This window comes from Falco rusticolus, chromosome 9 (assembly GCF_015220075.1).
Source record: "Falco rusticolus isolate bFalRus1 chromosome 9, bFalRus1.pri, whole genome shotgun sequence".
NCBI lineage: Eukaryota > Metazoa > Chordata > Aves > Falconiformes > Falconidae > Falco > Falco rusticolus.
The window spans coordinates 49908295-49921129 of NC_051195.1; the positions used below are offsets into that span (position 1 = coordinate 49908295).

The 12835-nt window shown below is 62.1% G+C and overlaps 1 protein-coding gene across 2 annotated transcripts in view; it reads right to left on the minus strand.

Moving 5' to 3' along the window:
• The window catches only part of ASS1 (argininosuccinate synthase 1), a 29499-nt gene extending 16889 nt beyond the window's left edge, over window positions 1-12610 (minus strand). The window contains exons 1-8 of one of the 2 annotated variants that reach the window (XM_037400952.1): window positions 12480-12610; window positions 9501-9612; window positions 8974-9042; window positions 8498-8686; window positions 5278-5334; window positions 4720-4794; window positions 1395-1465; window positions 986-1016 (exon numbers count right to left, since the gene is read on the minus strand). In XM_037400952.1, coding sequence (XP_037256849.1) covers window positions 986-1016; window positions 1395-1465; window positions 4720-4794; window positions 5278-5334; window positions 8498-8686; window positions 8974-9042; window positions 9501-9608 — 600 coding nt within the window. In that variant the 5' untranslated portion in view covers window positions 9609-9612; window positions 12480-12610. Of the gene's footprint in view, window positions 1-985; window positions 1017-1394; window positions 1466-4719; window positions 4795-5277; window positions 5335-8497; window positions 8687-8973; window positions 9043-9500; window positions 9613-10704; window positions 10891-12479 lie in introns of those variants that run through there. The other variant, XM_037400953.1, reaches the window with a different exon arrangement.
• Between the last annotated feature and the right edge of the window lie 225 nt (window positions 12611-12835).

The window sequence follows — 12835 nt, forward strand, 5'->3', positions numbered from 1 at the left end:
TCCCCAGGAGGAGAGGCACTGGGCGCGGCAGGGTGGGTCAGGATGGGTGCACCGGGAAGGGTCAGCCCCTCGCTAGCTCCAGTTCGAGGCATGAAAACCCATCCCTGTGCCAACTGCTCTTCTGGAGGAGAAGACCCCCTGAGGGCCTGGCTTTGCAAAGCCCAACCTGCAGACAGCCCTCCTGGGGACTCCGATGGGGGAGCGGGACCTCCTCTCCACCTTCCTCTTCCTCACGCCCCTGCCCGAGGCACGCGCCAGCCCAGCCGCGGTGAGCCGGCTGCGGGCGCTGAGCTCCAGCCCGCTCCTCTCCCTCTCCGCCTGCCTCCCCCTCCTCTCCCCGGATTGTCTAATTAGCGCTGATGGATAGTTTAAGTAGCCGCCGTCGTGACCCGCTGGAGCATGAACAGTGCAGGCAGGGGCCAGCGGGCACCGGACCACGAGCGCTATCGAGGGCAAGCAGGGCCGGCCCCACACCTCCCCGAGCGAGGTGCCACGTCCAGCAGTAGCACGTGGCCACAGCACCCACCACACTGGGCTCCTGACCCCATCAGCAGGGAGCTGAGGGTCCCGTGGGTGCACTCAGGGTCTCCAAACAAGGGGAGGTTTTACCCCGTTTCCCCCCCCCGAGAGTGGGAATGGGAAAGCGAGGAGGGTTGGCCGAGCTGCAGGCATGGCCAGGAGACCCGAGCTGCAGGGGCCAGCCCAGACCCCTGCCACCCACCACCAGCCCCCGCTCTCCCACCCGCGCCTCATCGTCTAATTGCTCCTTTATTGAAGCTCCATGACATTGGCCCCTCCAGTGTCACCCTGAAACGGTCCCTTCCCCTATTCACGCTGGCAGCAATTAACGTGCCAGGAGAGGCGGAGGAGCCGGGGCCTGCCCGACACACACGGCCCGCCGTGAAATTTCCAATTAGGCTGCAAATACACGAGACGGCCTCAGCCCTGTGGCTGCCATGCTGGCCGGGTGGCTGTGATTGATTACCTTGGGGTTCTCCAGGATCCCGGCTTCGTAGCTACAGCAGGCAGGGAAGGAGAGAGAAGTCACTGCAGCACCTGCAACCCCAAAACCCACCAGGACAACCCACCGCCCTCCACCCCCCAAGGATGGGCGTAAATGCACGTTATGGATCGCCAGGGGCTTTTAGCAGCAGCCCTGCAAGGAATGCCAGGCTTAGGAGAGTCCAGGAGGCGAGTGCTGCCATGTGTGACGTGGGTGACTGGGCAGAAAGGGAGGCTGGAGGTTTTGGGGTCACCTTTGGCCAGTGCATGGTACGGCAGCCTGGGACTCTGGAGGCGAGAAGGGCTGTCCTGGCCACGCAGAATGGGGGGATAGGGGCCCCAGGCGCTGGGTCCTCCCCCCACAGGAGCTCCCCCCCTGCCCAGCCTCTCACCTGATGTGCATGAGGTTTTCATCCATGCTCCAGGGTGTCTGAGGCGTCACGGGTACCGGGATCCCATGTTTCTGCCGAGAGAAGGGGAACGAGGGTGAGCCAGCCTGCAGGGAGAGCCAGCCTCCGCCAGCACCGGCTTCTGCCGGGATCAGCCCCAAAAGCACAAAGGCACAACCCCCGGCCACCGGCAATGCAGCATGGAGCAAGGTGCACATCGGTGTCCCTGACCCTGGGCAACACCAGCTCCCACCGCAAGGGCCACCTCGATGAGGACATCAAGGACACGGTGTGGCTGGGAGAATGACCGCCCCAGCTGAGAAGGAGCCCCAGAGCACCCACCAACCCAAGCGATGGAGACCACCAGCACGGACATTGTGTGCTTTTTCTAGGTCCAGGTCCAGGATGGTGCATTCCCCAAGCTGGGCTCCTCAGCAGGGGGAGGTGACACAGAAGTCCCCAAAGCCACAGGATGCTCTGCAGCCTAGACAGGACTGATGCTCTGCCATCGGGGGACAGCACACGGGTCCCCACAGCCTCGTGCAAACGCGTGGTGATGCAGGCACCCAGCACACAGGTGCCAGGCGTTCCCCCCAGCCCAGCACCCCGAGCGCGCCATGACCGGGGACACACGGCCCCATGCCGGCTGCCTCCCCAGCACAGCGCACAGCACCAAGCCCAGCTCCCTAACAAGGTCATCGGCGTGCTCAATTATCCGCTGACATTTCAATGGGGGAAATTGCCTGTGAAGATGAGGTGAATACGGGGGGGAATTAGCGGGAGAGGCGACGCTGGGTGAGCTAAGAACTGGAGCCAGCAGGGACGTCACCCACCCTGCCAGCATGCTGAGCCACGATGTCCCAGCTGCGGGATGGCCACGGTGAGCCAGGAGTGGAGGTGGTGGTGGCAGCTCTGGGTTCCTGCTGTGCCTTGGCATGTCCGTACAGCTCGTAGGTCAACAGGCAGCTCTGGCATTTCAGTGTCACCACGGCAGGGACATCAGCCAAGGGCTCAGACAGGAACTGAGGGGCAGGGCCTGAGCAGAGGTTCCTTGTTTGCAGGGAAGGAAATGCTTGTAGTTGTAAAATCATGGCCATCAACCCATCACCTGAGATGGGAGCAAGGTTCTGAGATACCTCCTATGGCTGCAGAGGGACTATCTCAGCTCTGTCCCCGTGGGGACATTGCCCCAGGCTCGTGGGTCCTGGTTTGCTGGTCCCACGTCATACTCCCAGTGTGGGACCCCCCAGGACCCCCATCCCAGGCTTTGGAGGTGGGTGCTGGGCAGCCTTCGTCTCCTCAACCCAGGCCCCTCTGCGGGGGTGCTGTCCTGCCCACAGCCCCTGCCCACGGGGGAGAGCAGGCAGAGCACATCAACGCTTCACAGGGGGCTTCAAAACACACTCTTGGGTTTGCTGGGAGGGCAAAACACTGCCGGCTGGGTGCAAGTGCTGGGGAGTGCCTGGCTTCTCTGGAAAAGAGTGAGAAGATGCCTCTCCCTGTCCCACCCCTCAGACAGATGAAGCTGCAGGTGCCCCACAACCCCCCAAAGCCCCCCCCCAAATAACACCAGGGGAGACTGAGGGCTGGGGGATAGACTTCAGCCCTGCCTGGGGTCAGACCACGCTCCCATTGGCACCTGCCCCCTCGTCCTCATCCCAGTGCCCTCGTGGATGTTGACAGAGGACATTTCACCTTAGTTAATTAAAGCCAAGCAATTAATGCTGAGGGCTGTTTATCCAAGGAGCTGCACTCAGCCGCGAGGGGCTGCGGGAGGCTATGCCCTACGATGGGCTCTCCCTGTGCCATCTCACCTGCCACCTATAAACGCATCTTTCACAGCCAAACACCCGCTGATCCTGAGCCACGAGCCCCAGCTGATTTATTTCTGCAGCCAGCCCTCTCTTCCCTCTGCCTCCTCTGGCACCTCGGGAAGCCCATGCTCCCCAGCCCACCCTTGCCCCATGCAACCGATTCCAAGGGGATCCTCCAAGTCTGGACCCACATACCAACATATGCCAAGCCCAGGCAGCTTTGGCCAGGGCCAAACATGCCGAGACCAAAGAGAAACCTTTTGAGGGCACAGCCCTGACAAGCTCTGTCCCACCTGGCTCTGCCTGCGGTGATGCTTCATCCTAGAGCAGCATCCAGGAGAGTTCCACCTTGCTCATTAAGGTTTTTCAGCCCCGGCTGGTTGCGGGGATAAAGCGGCTGCTGGAGCAGGGCTGCTGGAGCAAGGCTGGCTCCAGCCCTGGGCAGCAAATTTGTGGCAAGGGCTATGCCATGTGCTGCAGTGACATGGATTCCCAGCTTCCCTGGCACCAACGGAGCCCCAGATATCATCGTGTTATAACTCCCCAAGTGCTGAGGCAAGCACATCCAGGCACTGAAAAGACCTGGCCACACATCTCCCTCTTCTGAGCGTGAAAATGAAGGGAAAACCCCCTTTTTTTTCAAACATTGAACATAACCAGAGACCTAGAGCTACTACAAACCCTCAACCCCCAACCCTTCCTCTTCGAATGGGGCCCCAGTCCATTTCATTTCCCTTTCCCCCTCCTTCCAAACAAACAAAAAAAGAAAACCCCAAACAAAAACCCCAAACCCGAAACACATGTTCCATTTTCCATATAATAAAACCGCGGCGCTCTTAATAACTGCCCTATTTGACAATTTGTTTGGCAACATATGGAAAGCTCTCGTAAACTCGCCCCTTCATAATACAACAGCAGATGGCAAACACAATCCTCAACACGCTGCTCTCCACAGCCCTAATGGGCTCGGAGGGCTCCTCACCCCACGCTGCATCCCTCCGGCTCGGCACCTCGCCTTCCCAGAGATTACCCAGGCAGCCTCGACGGCAGCTATTTAAAAACTGAAGCAATTTTCTGGTTTATGCACAGAGCTGCCTTTTCCCTTTTGATTGATTGAGCCGAGTTGTCTAGCATTTCCATGAAGTCGCTAAAAAAGAAAGGTACCCTGGTGGGCATGTAAAAGCCTGATGCAAAACTTCTAATATGTTTTATTGCAACTTGTACTTCAAAAAGGAAGGGACAACAAAGGCAAACGTATTTGCTTTGTCTGTTACGTGAGTCAGGAAGCTGGGACCCATTTCCTTGGAAAGCGGGTTACCATTAATAGCCAGGTAATTATGGGGCTTTTAGAAAGGAAGGAAAAAAAAATATAGAGGGGGGGAAAACCGACCAGAAGGCTCCAGCGTGGTGCTGGAGGGATGCTGTGCAGGGCTTGCTACTGTCACCTGCCAAGCCACGTTGAGCATCCCGCAGCCACCCCGAGCATCCCGTGGCTACCCCATGCCGGCTCCTACCTTGGCATAGTCCATCAGCTCACGGCGCCCAGGGAAGCGCTGGTAAAACTCGGGCAGCCTCCACGGCGCAATGACCTGGCAGGAGGGCAGGAGCATGAGATGAGAAGCCCCTGGTCCCCTTGCAGCCCCTGGTCCCCTTGCGCCCCTCAGCACCCCTCCGGGCTCCCCATGGGAGAGGGCTTGTGGCAGCCCTGGAGAGCCAGGCCCATGGGGTGTTGGTCCCCCTGGCTGAAATTTAATCTCCCTGCACAAGGGTGGAGTAACCCAAACCCCTGACCCTAACAAGGCGCTGGATGCAAGGGGGAAATAGGCAGCATCGATTATCCAGCACCTGCCTCGGTGCTCTTTCCTCCATGGCCTCGTAGTGTTTGGGGTGAAAATAGGTCAATTAAGTATCATTACAGCCCCCTCAAATGCCAAAACGTCGCTTCGTGCAGCTGGCAGCTTGTTAAAGTGAGACACGGCCACTCGCATCGGTGTTAAAACAAAATTCCCCACCAGCTCGGGAGGGGGCCAGGAGCTCCTGCTGGGGCCCCAGGGGCAGCCCAGGTGCCTTACCTTGATCTTAGGACACAGGGCGTAGCAGGTGAGCTCGAACCGAACCTGATCGTTGCCCTGAAACACGAATGGGAGATGCTGATGGGTCACCCCACACTGGGGTGGACTGGGAGGGGGATGCCCCCCCCCCCCCCGATCCCACTGATGGGGGATGGGGCCTCATCCCTGAACAAGCTCTCCCAGGGCGATGCAGCATCCTTGGGAGAGGAACATGTCCTGGCAGGGCTGCAGGTTTGGATTTGGGGAAAGAAACTGCAAAACTGGTGGGAACTGTTTAAAAAAAAGGAAGGAGCAATAAAAGTGCAGATGACAAAACAGGAGCTCCCAGCTGCACTGCAGCCCCACAGCTTCGTCTGGGGAGCTGGGAGGCTCGGGGACTGCTGGGCACTGGGAGAGCATGTGTGCGGCACTGCACACACGTGTGACCGCACACACATGCAGCTTCTGAGACGCTGCTTGGCCACAGTAGCAACTCCCCTTGCAACACTGGAGATCTCGGGCACAGCAGGCAAGGACCCACTGTTTCCCTGCTCCCAGCTGCTCTCCCTGTGTGGGGACAGGACCAAACCCCCCTCAGCAGAGAGCTAGGGGGCACATGTCCCAGGGTCTCAGCTTCGGCCAACGCAGGACAGCCACTTGTTCTATGTCCACTGGGAAAAGCATCCCAGCCCCTGGCTTGGGAGGCCCTCGGCTGAGCAGGGCGTTTGCAAATCCCTGCGAGAGCCACCAGCCAGGAGCAATGTCCGCCTGGTGCTACCCAGGACTTCATAGACTGAGGGTCTCTGTGCAGGAGAAGAGGATCACACCTGTTCTCCTAGTAATGCCACTGGGATGGGATTGCTGGCCTTTTTCCCTGCAAAAAGCAAGGCCTGAGGCTGAGAACCCATCTCTCTCCTCAATTCCACCAGCACGGAGGGCAGCGGGACGGGGTAACGGATGCCAGGACCTGGGCTGGCTCTGTCCCTTGGGGTCACTCCTGCTCTTTCTCCATGGCTGGTTTGAGCCCAAACCCACCTTTCCTGGTGGTCCTGGCAGCTGGGTGTTCAAAGCCCTGATGCAGCCCGTTCACCTGGCTCCAAGGGAGCCTGGCTGACCCCGGGAGAGCTGTGCTCTCCCCTGGGCTAACACGTCTAAAATCTGAGCAGGCAGAAACCCAGATTGGGGTGGGTTTCCCCCGCAGGCATCAGAAGACACATGGAAGGAGAGGGCAAGGTAGGGGAGGGAAGACCATGGTGTCCAGGAGGATGCAGCAGCTCGTAATTAAATAGCTCTGAACCTCCCTTTATCTTAATTGGCCCATGCTGACAAGGTCCCACTAATGAGGCCAGGTAGTTGCTAAGGGGTGAGGAGTGAGCCTGGGAGTTATTAGCCCTTCCAAGGGAATAGTGCTAACCAAAGCCTATTTTCCACCAGCATCGCGGGGTGTAAATACCCCCCTCCCCTCCTCTCGGCCCGGCCCGGAGGATACATTTACGCCTGGGCTGGGAAATCCCCAAGGACTATTACACACAGGCAAGTACATCCACCAAAGCACTCATTTCCCTTACAGGCCCAAAACAAGCCCATCTGCTCGGGCAGGGGGGCACCGCAGATGGCCGCATCTGGGATGCTGTGGCCTCAGCCGGGGATGGGGCTCGAGTTACGTGCAGTGGGTCCCTGCCCGAGCCCAAGGCTTAATGGCCTGGGGAGCAGGGGAGCAGCCAGGGGTGCCCCCATGGCCTGGGGAGCAGGGGAGCAGCCGAGGGTGTCCCCCCTTGTGGCCCGGGGAGCAGCTGGGGGTGCCCCCATGGCCTGGGGAGCAGCCAAGGGTGTCCCCACTCGTGGCCTGGGGAACAGCCGGGGGTGCTCACACAAGCAGGGAAGGCTGGTGCTGGTGGTACCCAGGAGTGGTGGGGACATCATCGCATTGGGGGTGCATGACTCCAGGGCACCCTTGAGGGGGGGCTTTCAAGAGGGGATGGGTGAGATGGACAGCGAAGCGGTGTGGGGAGCACAGCACAGCAGGAACAGGAGTTATTTTGGCCATGAAGTCCCCCCCCGGCTGCTGGCATGCCCCTTGGCTGTCTCCCGGCTGCATTCAGCACCCGGCTTCTAGCAGGGTCCTCGACCATAGCTGTGGGCACCCAAACCCAGCGCCCCCCCAGCCCCTTGCGCTGAGACCCCTCCAGGGGGGACCTGGCTTCTGCCCCTAGGCCAGGAGGGGCACCTGTGGGATGGGGAGGAGGGGGCACCCGGCGGGTCCTGGGCGCAGGCACAGCACCCAGGGCCCCCGAAGGGTGACAGTACCCCCCGCCCCAGGGGTCCCCGCCGCGCCGGGCAGGGCTGCGGGTGCGGGGGGGGGGGGGCACGGCTCGCAGGCCCCCCGCCCCCAGCCCCCCGGAGGCGCCCCCCGCCCCGGGCAGGGCTGGCCCCAGCGCCCTTCCCGCGGTCTCTGGCTGCCTCTAGCGGCAAAACGGCCGCCCTGCGGCGGGGGGGGACGGGACCGCGGCGGGAGAGGCTGTGATGGGCACAGGGATGGGGACGGGGACAGGGACGGGGCCAGGACAGGGACTGTGGGGGGTACAGGGATGGCGACCAGGACAGGGACTGGGACAAGGATTGTGGCGGGTACAGGGATGAGGCCGGGACACAGGGACTTGTGGTGGGGACAGGGACCAGGACAGGGACTGTGGCCAGTACAGGGATGGGACCAGGACAGGGACTGTGATGGGGACAGGGACTGGGACAGGGATTGTGGCGGGTACAGGGATGGGACCGGGACAGGGACTCTGGTGGGGACAGGGACCAGGACAGGGACTGTGGAGGGGACAGGGATGGGGACAGGAACAGGGATGGGAACCAGGACAGGGATGGGGACCGGAACAGCTGCTCCCTGCCCGGGGTGCCCCACGCCCCAGGCAGTGCTGGCGCAGCCCCAGCCGGCTCCTGGCCCAGGCAGCCCCTGCCCGTTGCAGGTTTTTGAAAGCTGCTGCCAAAAGCAGAGGGTTCAGCTGTGACCTGAGCCTCCCCGACAGGGAGAGGGAACTGAAATTGGGGACAGAAATCCCAGAAGTGAGAAGGAAGTGTTGAAACATGGTTGAGCTTTGCACTGCCCCACAGAACACCCACAGAACAGGCTGTGCACCCCTCCTGGCACCCACAGACTGGCTAGTGGACTGACTGGGTCCCCCCGCCGAGCACCCGGTGCCATCCCTGCCCTGGTGCCCCCATCCTCCCTCACCTTGCCCGTGGCGCCATGGGCAACGTACTGGGCTCCCTCCCGCTGGGCGATCTCCACCAGCTTGCGGGCGATGCAGGGCCGTGCCAGCGCCGTGCCCAGCAGGTACCGGTCCTCGTAGAGAGCGTTGGCCTGCACTGCTGGCCAGATGAACTCCTCCACAAACTCCTTGCTGATATCCTCGAGGCAAACCTGCCGGGATGGAGGGAGCCTTGTGGTGGGAGGGTGACTAGGGGGGATCCCACTCCTCTGGGGCTTGGGGGATGGTGCAGCAAAGGGTCCCTTTGCCTCCCCTTTTTTAGATGCTACTAAAAGGCTTTGGTGCAACACCTCTGGAAAAGGGATTCCTCACTGGCACTGTCCCGTCTCCCTGTGGTGGCCCCAGCCACGGGGTGTGGGAGACCCCAGGGATCAGCCCCATGGCAGGGAGCAGGGGGAGCTCAGACCCCCCAGGCAGCCAGAGGGAGGGATGCTGCTACCTTCTTGGCCCCCAGTGCCAGTGCTTTCTTTTGTGCTGCCTCAAAATCTTCCTTCTGCCCAATGTTGGCCTGGAAGGGGGAAAAAACCAAGACTTGAGTTTGAAAAGAAACCACAGAACTCCAGTGCAAGCTCAGCCCGGCACAGGGCATCATACAAGGCATGGCAGAGCTCATGCTGGCTAGGCTTGAGGCCACACAGGATGGGCCGGGGGGGAGGGTACCCACCCTGGGGCAGCATACCTCGTGCCCATACTGCCTCTGCCAAGCCCCTTAGCTCTGCCCTGATGCACTGCCCTCATTAGTGGAGGGTCATTTGCTGGCAGGGACAGGCTGTGCCTGCAGGGCTGGCAGCTCAGCAGAGCAGCACCCAGGCTGGGAGATGGTTAACCAGTGAAAGCAGGGTCACCACCATGTCTACACACGTGCCAGGACCCCTGTCACCCACCCAGGTTCCCAGACCTCAGTGCCCCCTCCACCCTCAGCGCCCAGGGACAGGGTCCATGCAGCAGGGCTCACGCAGAGCTCACCAGATAGGTGATGACTTCGTAGCCCTGCTCCTTCAGCCACATCAGGATGCAGGAGGTGTCGAGGCCACCACTGTAGGCGAGGACCACTGTTCCCTTGGGCTGAGCCATGGTGCTGGCAAAGCAAAGGGAAAGGGATTCATGACAGGCCCAGCCCCTGCCCTTACTTGGTGCAGGGATGCTGCAGCCATCAGCTGTGAAACCTCCCCACTGTCCCTGAACTGGCCACAGGCCATCCCAGTCCAGCTGGGTGCTGAGGGCAGCCAGGGATGAGGGCTCCCCCAGGGGTGGGATATCCTGGGCAACACAAATATTATCCAGGTGATGAATAACCAGGAGGCAAGAAACACAGACCACGTAAATCAAACACTCAGGGCCAGCAGTGGCCTGAGTACACAGAGGAGCACGTGGTGGGGCTGGCGGTGCGGGACAAGCTCCCGGATTAAAACACAAGCTCCCAGCACTGCTCTCGTTCCCCGGCAGCTGGGCAGCCCACTGAGCCAGGCTGTGCTCTGCCTGGGGCCGGCTGAGCCCCCTCCTTTGCCGGGGGCACCAGGCTGGGGGCAGTGAGCAGCAGGCAGTGCAGGGGGGACTCGCCACAGCATCGGGAGGGATCATCTGGAGCAAGAGCCCTCCCGGGGCTGCAAGGAGCAGGGGGAGGGCTGGAGGCAGGAGGAAAAGCCAGGGCACCACAGCCACGTCCAGGCTGCAGCTCCCAGCCAGGGCGAGAGCCCTGCCCATGTGCCGGCCAGTGCACACAGCGGCACTGGGTGTCGGAGGGGGCCAGGGCAGCCGTCGGGGCAGCTTTGCTCTTACCTTTGCTCCACACGGCTCTTGCCCTGACAAGCCCAGCACAGCCTGCCCCCCCGCCCCCCATGAGCACCCTGCAATGCCAGGGGGCTGGGGCTCAGGTGCAGGTTCCCAGCTGCAGTGGAGATGCAGCCAGGTGCCTTGCTCAGGCACAACCTGGCACGTCACAGCCTGGCACCAAGGCCAGCACAGAGGAGCCGCTGCGGCAGACAGGCACAGCCACCCACCAGCTTGGCCCCCAGTGCCTGCCGGCGCTGCTGGGTGAGCAATCACTGCAGGGCTGGGGTGCTCAGCAGCATCCCCCAGAGCCCGGCCCGGCCCCAAGTCTAATTAATGCTTACTGGGCATTTGTCCTAATTATGCTGCCCTGTGTTTCCTGCCAGCATGAAACACCTACATGGGGATTCGGTGCCGTCAGCCAGTCGAGGATATCGAGGACTCCAGCCAACAACAGGAGGTGGTGAAGGATGTGGCAGCCCAGAGCTCAGAGGCAGGGATGGGAGTCCCGCTGCAGGAGGGGGCTCAGGGCTCCCTGCAGCCCCCGGGCCAGGCTGTGAGCCCCAGGGCCTGACCAAGCGGCAATGCCCGCTGACCCTTGGCCGGGAAGGCGGGCAGCGGAGCCGGCCAGATCCTGTCCCAAGCAACTTCCATGCTGCTGCTGCTGCCAAGTCAGCACAATCCTGCTGCTGCTTTTGCAGGCAGGGAAGGCGCCATGCCGAGCGCCCCCAGACTGGCCCACCCGGCACCTTTCGCAGTGGGGTGCGGCTATGCCGGGGTGTGCCAGCATAGTGTGGGGCCAGCATCCCACGGAGCACGGCTCAGAGCCAGCCCAGGCACAGCATCTGGCTGCAGAGCAAAGGGGTCTGCAGCCCTGTGACCGCCCTTCGGTGCCCTGAGCCTGCCCGTACCCGCTGGGCTGCCCGTGCCAGCAGTGCCGGCAGCACCCAGGGTTGTGCAAGCGGCGCCGAGCTGGGCCCCTGCCTGGGAGGCTCAGCCGTTCCCTTCCTCACCCGGCCGTTTACAGGAAGGCAGCCACAGTTCCCGAAAAGGCCCAGCCCAACCATGACGCTGCACCTGCAGCTCCTTGCTGGGCAATTCCCTCTTTTACCCCCATCCCCATCCCCGCTGCAGCCACCAGCATCGCTGGCACGGCTGCCAGCCCGAGTAAGCACCTCTGAGACCGGGCGCATTCGCTTCACAAATGCTTGGCAGCAGGTCAGAGGAGACGCCTCCAACCTCCCTGCTCAGACATGTCGTGCTGCCCACAGGATGCCCGAGGGACCCAGGGACACCTGGCCCTGGGGATGCATCCTGCAACCTAGCAACAGTGTGGGGCCACCGGCACTTCCAGCTCTGGGAACGGGGCTGGTGCCAAGCCCGCCTGCCCAGGAAGGGAGAGCCCTGAAGTTCTGGCGTTGGGTGGTAATAAATCAGCGCAAACAAAGCTCAGCGAAGGGGAACGTGGTGGGACTTTCTCAGCCCTGATTATTATTCCGTAGCAATTTCCGTGTGAGTTGGGGCAGGGTTCCTTCCAGAGCAACTCTGGCTGCGCTGCCTTGCAGGAACACTGTGTGTTTTGTTTTTAAAACCAAGGGAAAAAAAACCCAAACAGTGGGGTGGGGAATAAAAAACTTGAAACTTTGGGAAGGAAAGGAGCCACCTTTGCCAGCTGGGCTGGAAGAACAGCCTGTGCCCTGGTGAGTGCTGCGTGCGGGCTGGGACGGGGCAGGGTGGGGGCTCCGGCAGCACAGGCATGTGGGGATGTGCTCACTGGTGCTGGGGCTTGCCTCAGCATCGCTCCTCCGTCTCGCGAGGGTCCCATCCTACCTCCAGCATCTCCAGAGCAGAGCGAGGAGGGCAGGGGTGCTGCCAGCCGAGGTCCCAGCTCCCCTCCCTGGGGGTGGCCCAGGGAGATGGGACTCATTTGGAAGCTCCCCACCGCAGACCCGGGGAGAGGGGGTCGACTGCAGCCTGCACCTCCCAGAGCTGGGAGGGGGCTGGGACCCCCCTGCCCTGCTCCTGCAGGGAGCAGCAAGCCCCTCTCCAGCACCCAGGGATGGGGGACACCCACAGGTGGGTTGAGAAGGGCCAGCCGGGGGCAGAGGACAGGACCCCAAGGCAAAGGGTCCCTTCCCCCCTCGCCACCCCCTCCCGTGCCATGCCCGTACTCACCCGCTGTCCCACTGCCCTCAGCACTCTGGTCCGGTGCCTGGAGCATCCTCCTCCTCCTCCTCCCCCCCTTATAGCTGGGCGTGGGCAGGCGGGGCCGGCGCGGGACTGTCCCCTCCGTGGGCACGGTCCCAGCGAGGGCCAGCCCTCCCCATCGGCCCCCCCCGGGACCCCGCGGGGAGCTGAAAGCGGCGGGCAGAGGGGACCCGGTGCCCCCTGCACTGCCACCACCTCCCCCTGGCACAGCAGGAGGAGGTGGAATTTCTGTGGAACTCCCTCAGGAGAAGTGGGAGCGTGGGTAGGCAGGGGGGGATGGGGCAGGGGGCTGTGCATGGGGCAAACCCACTTTCCCCCCCCTC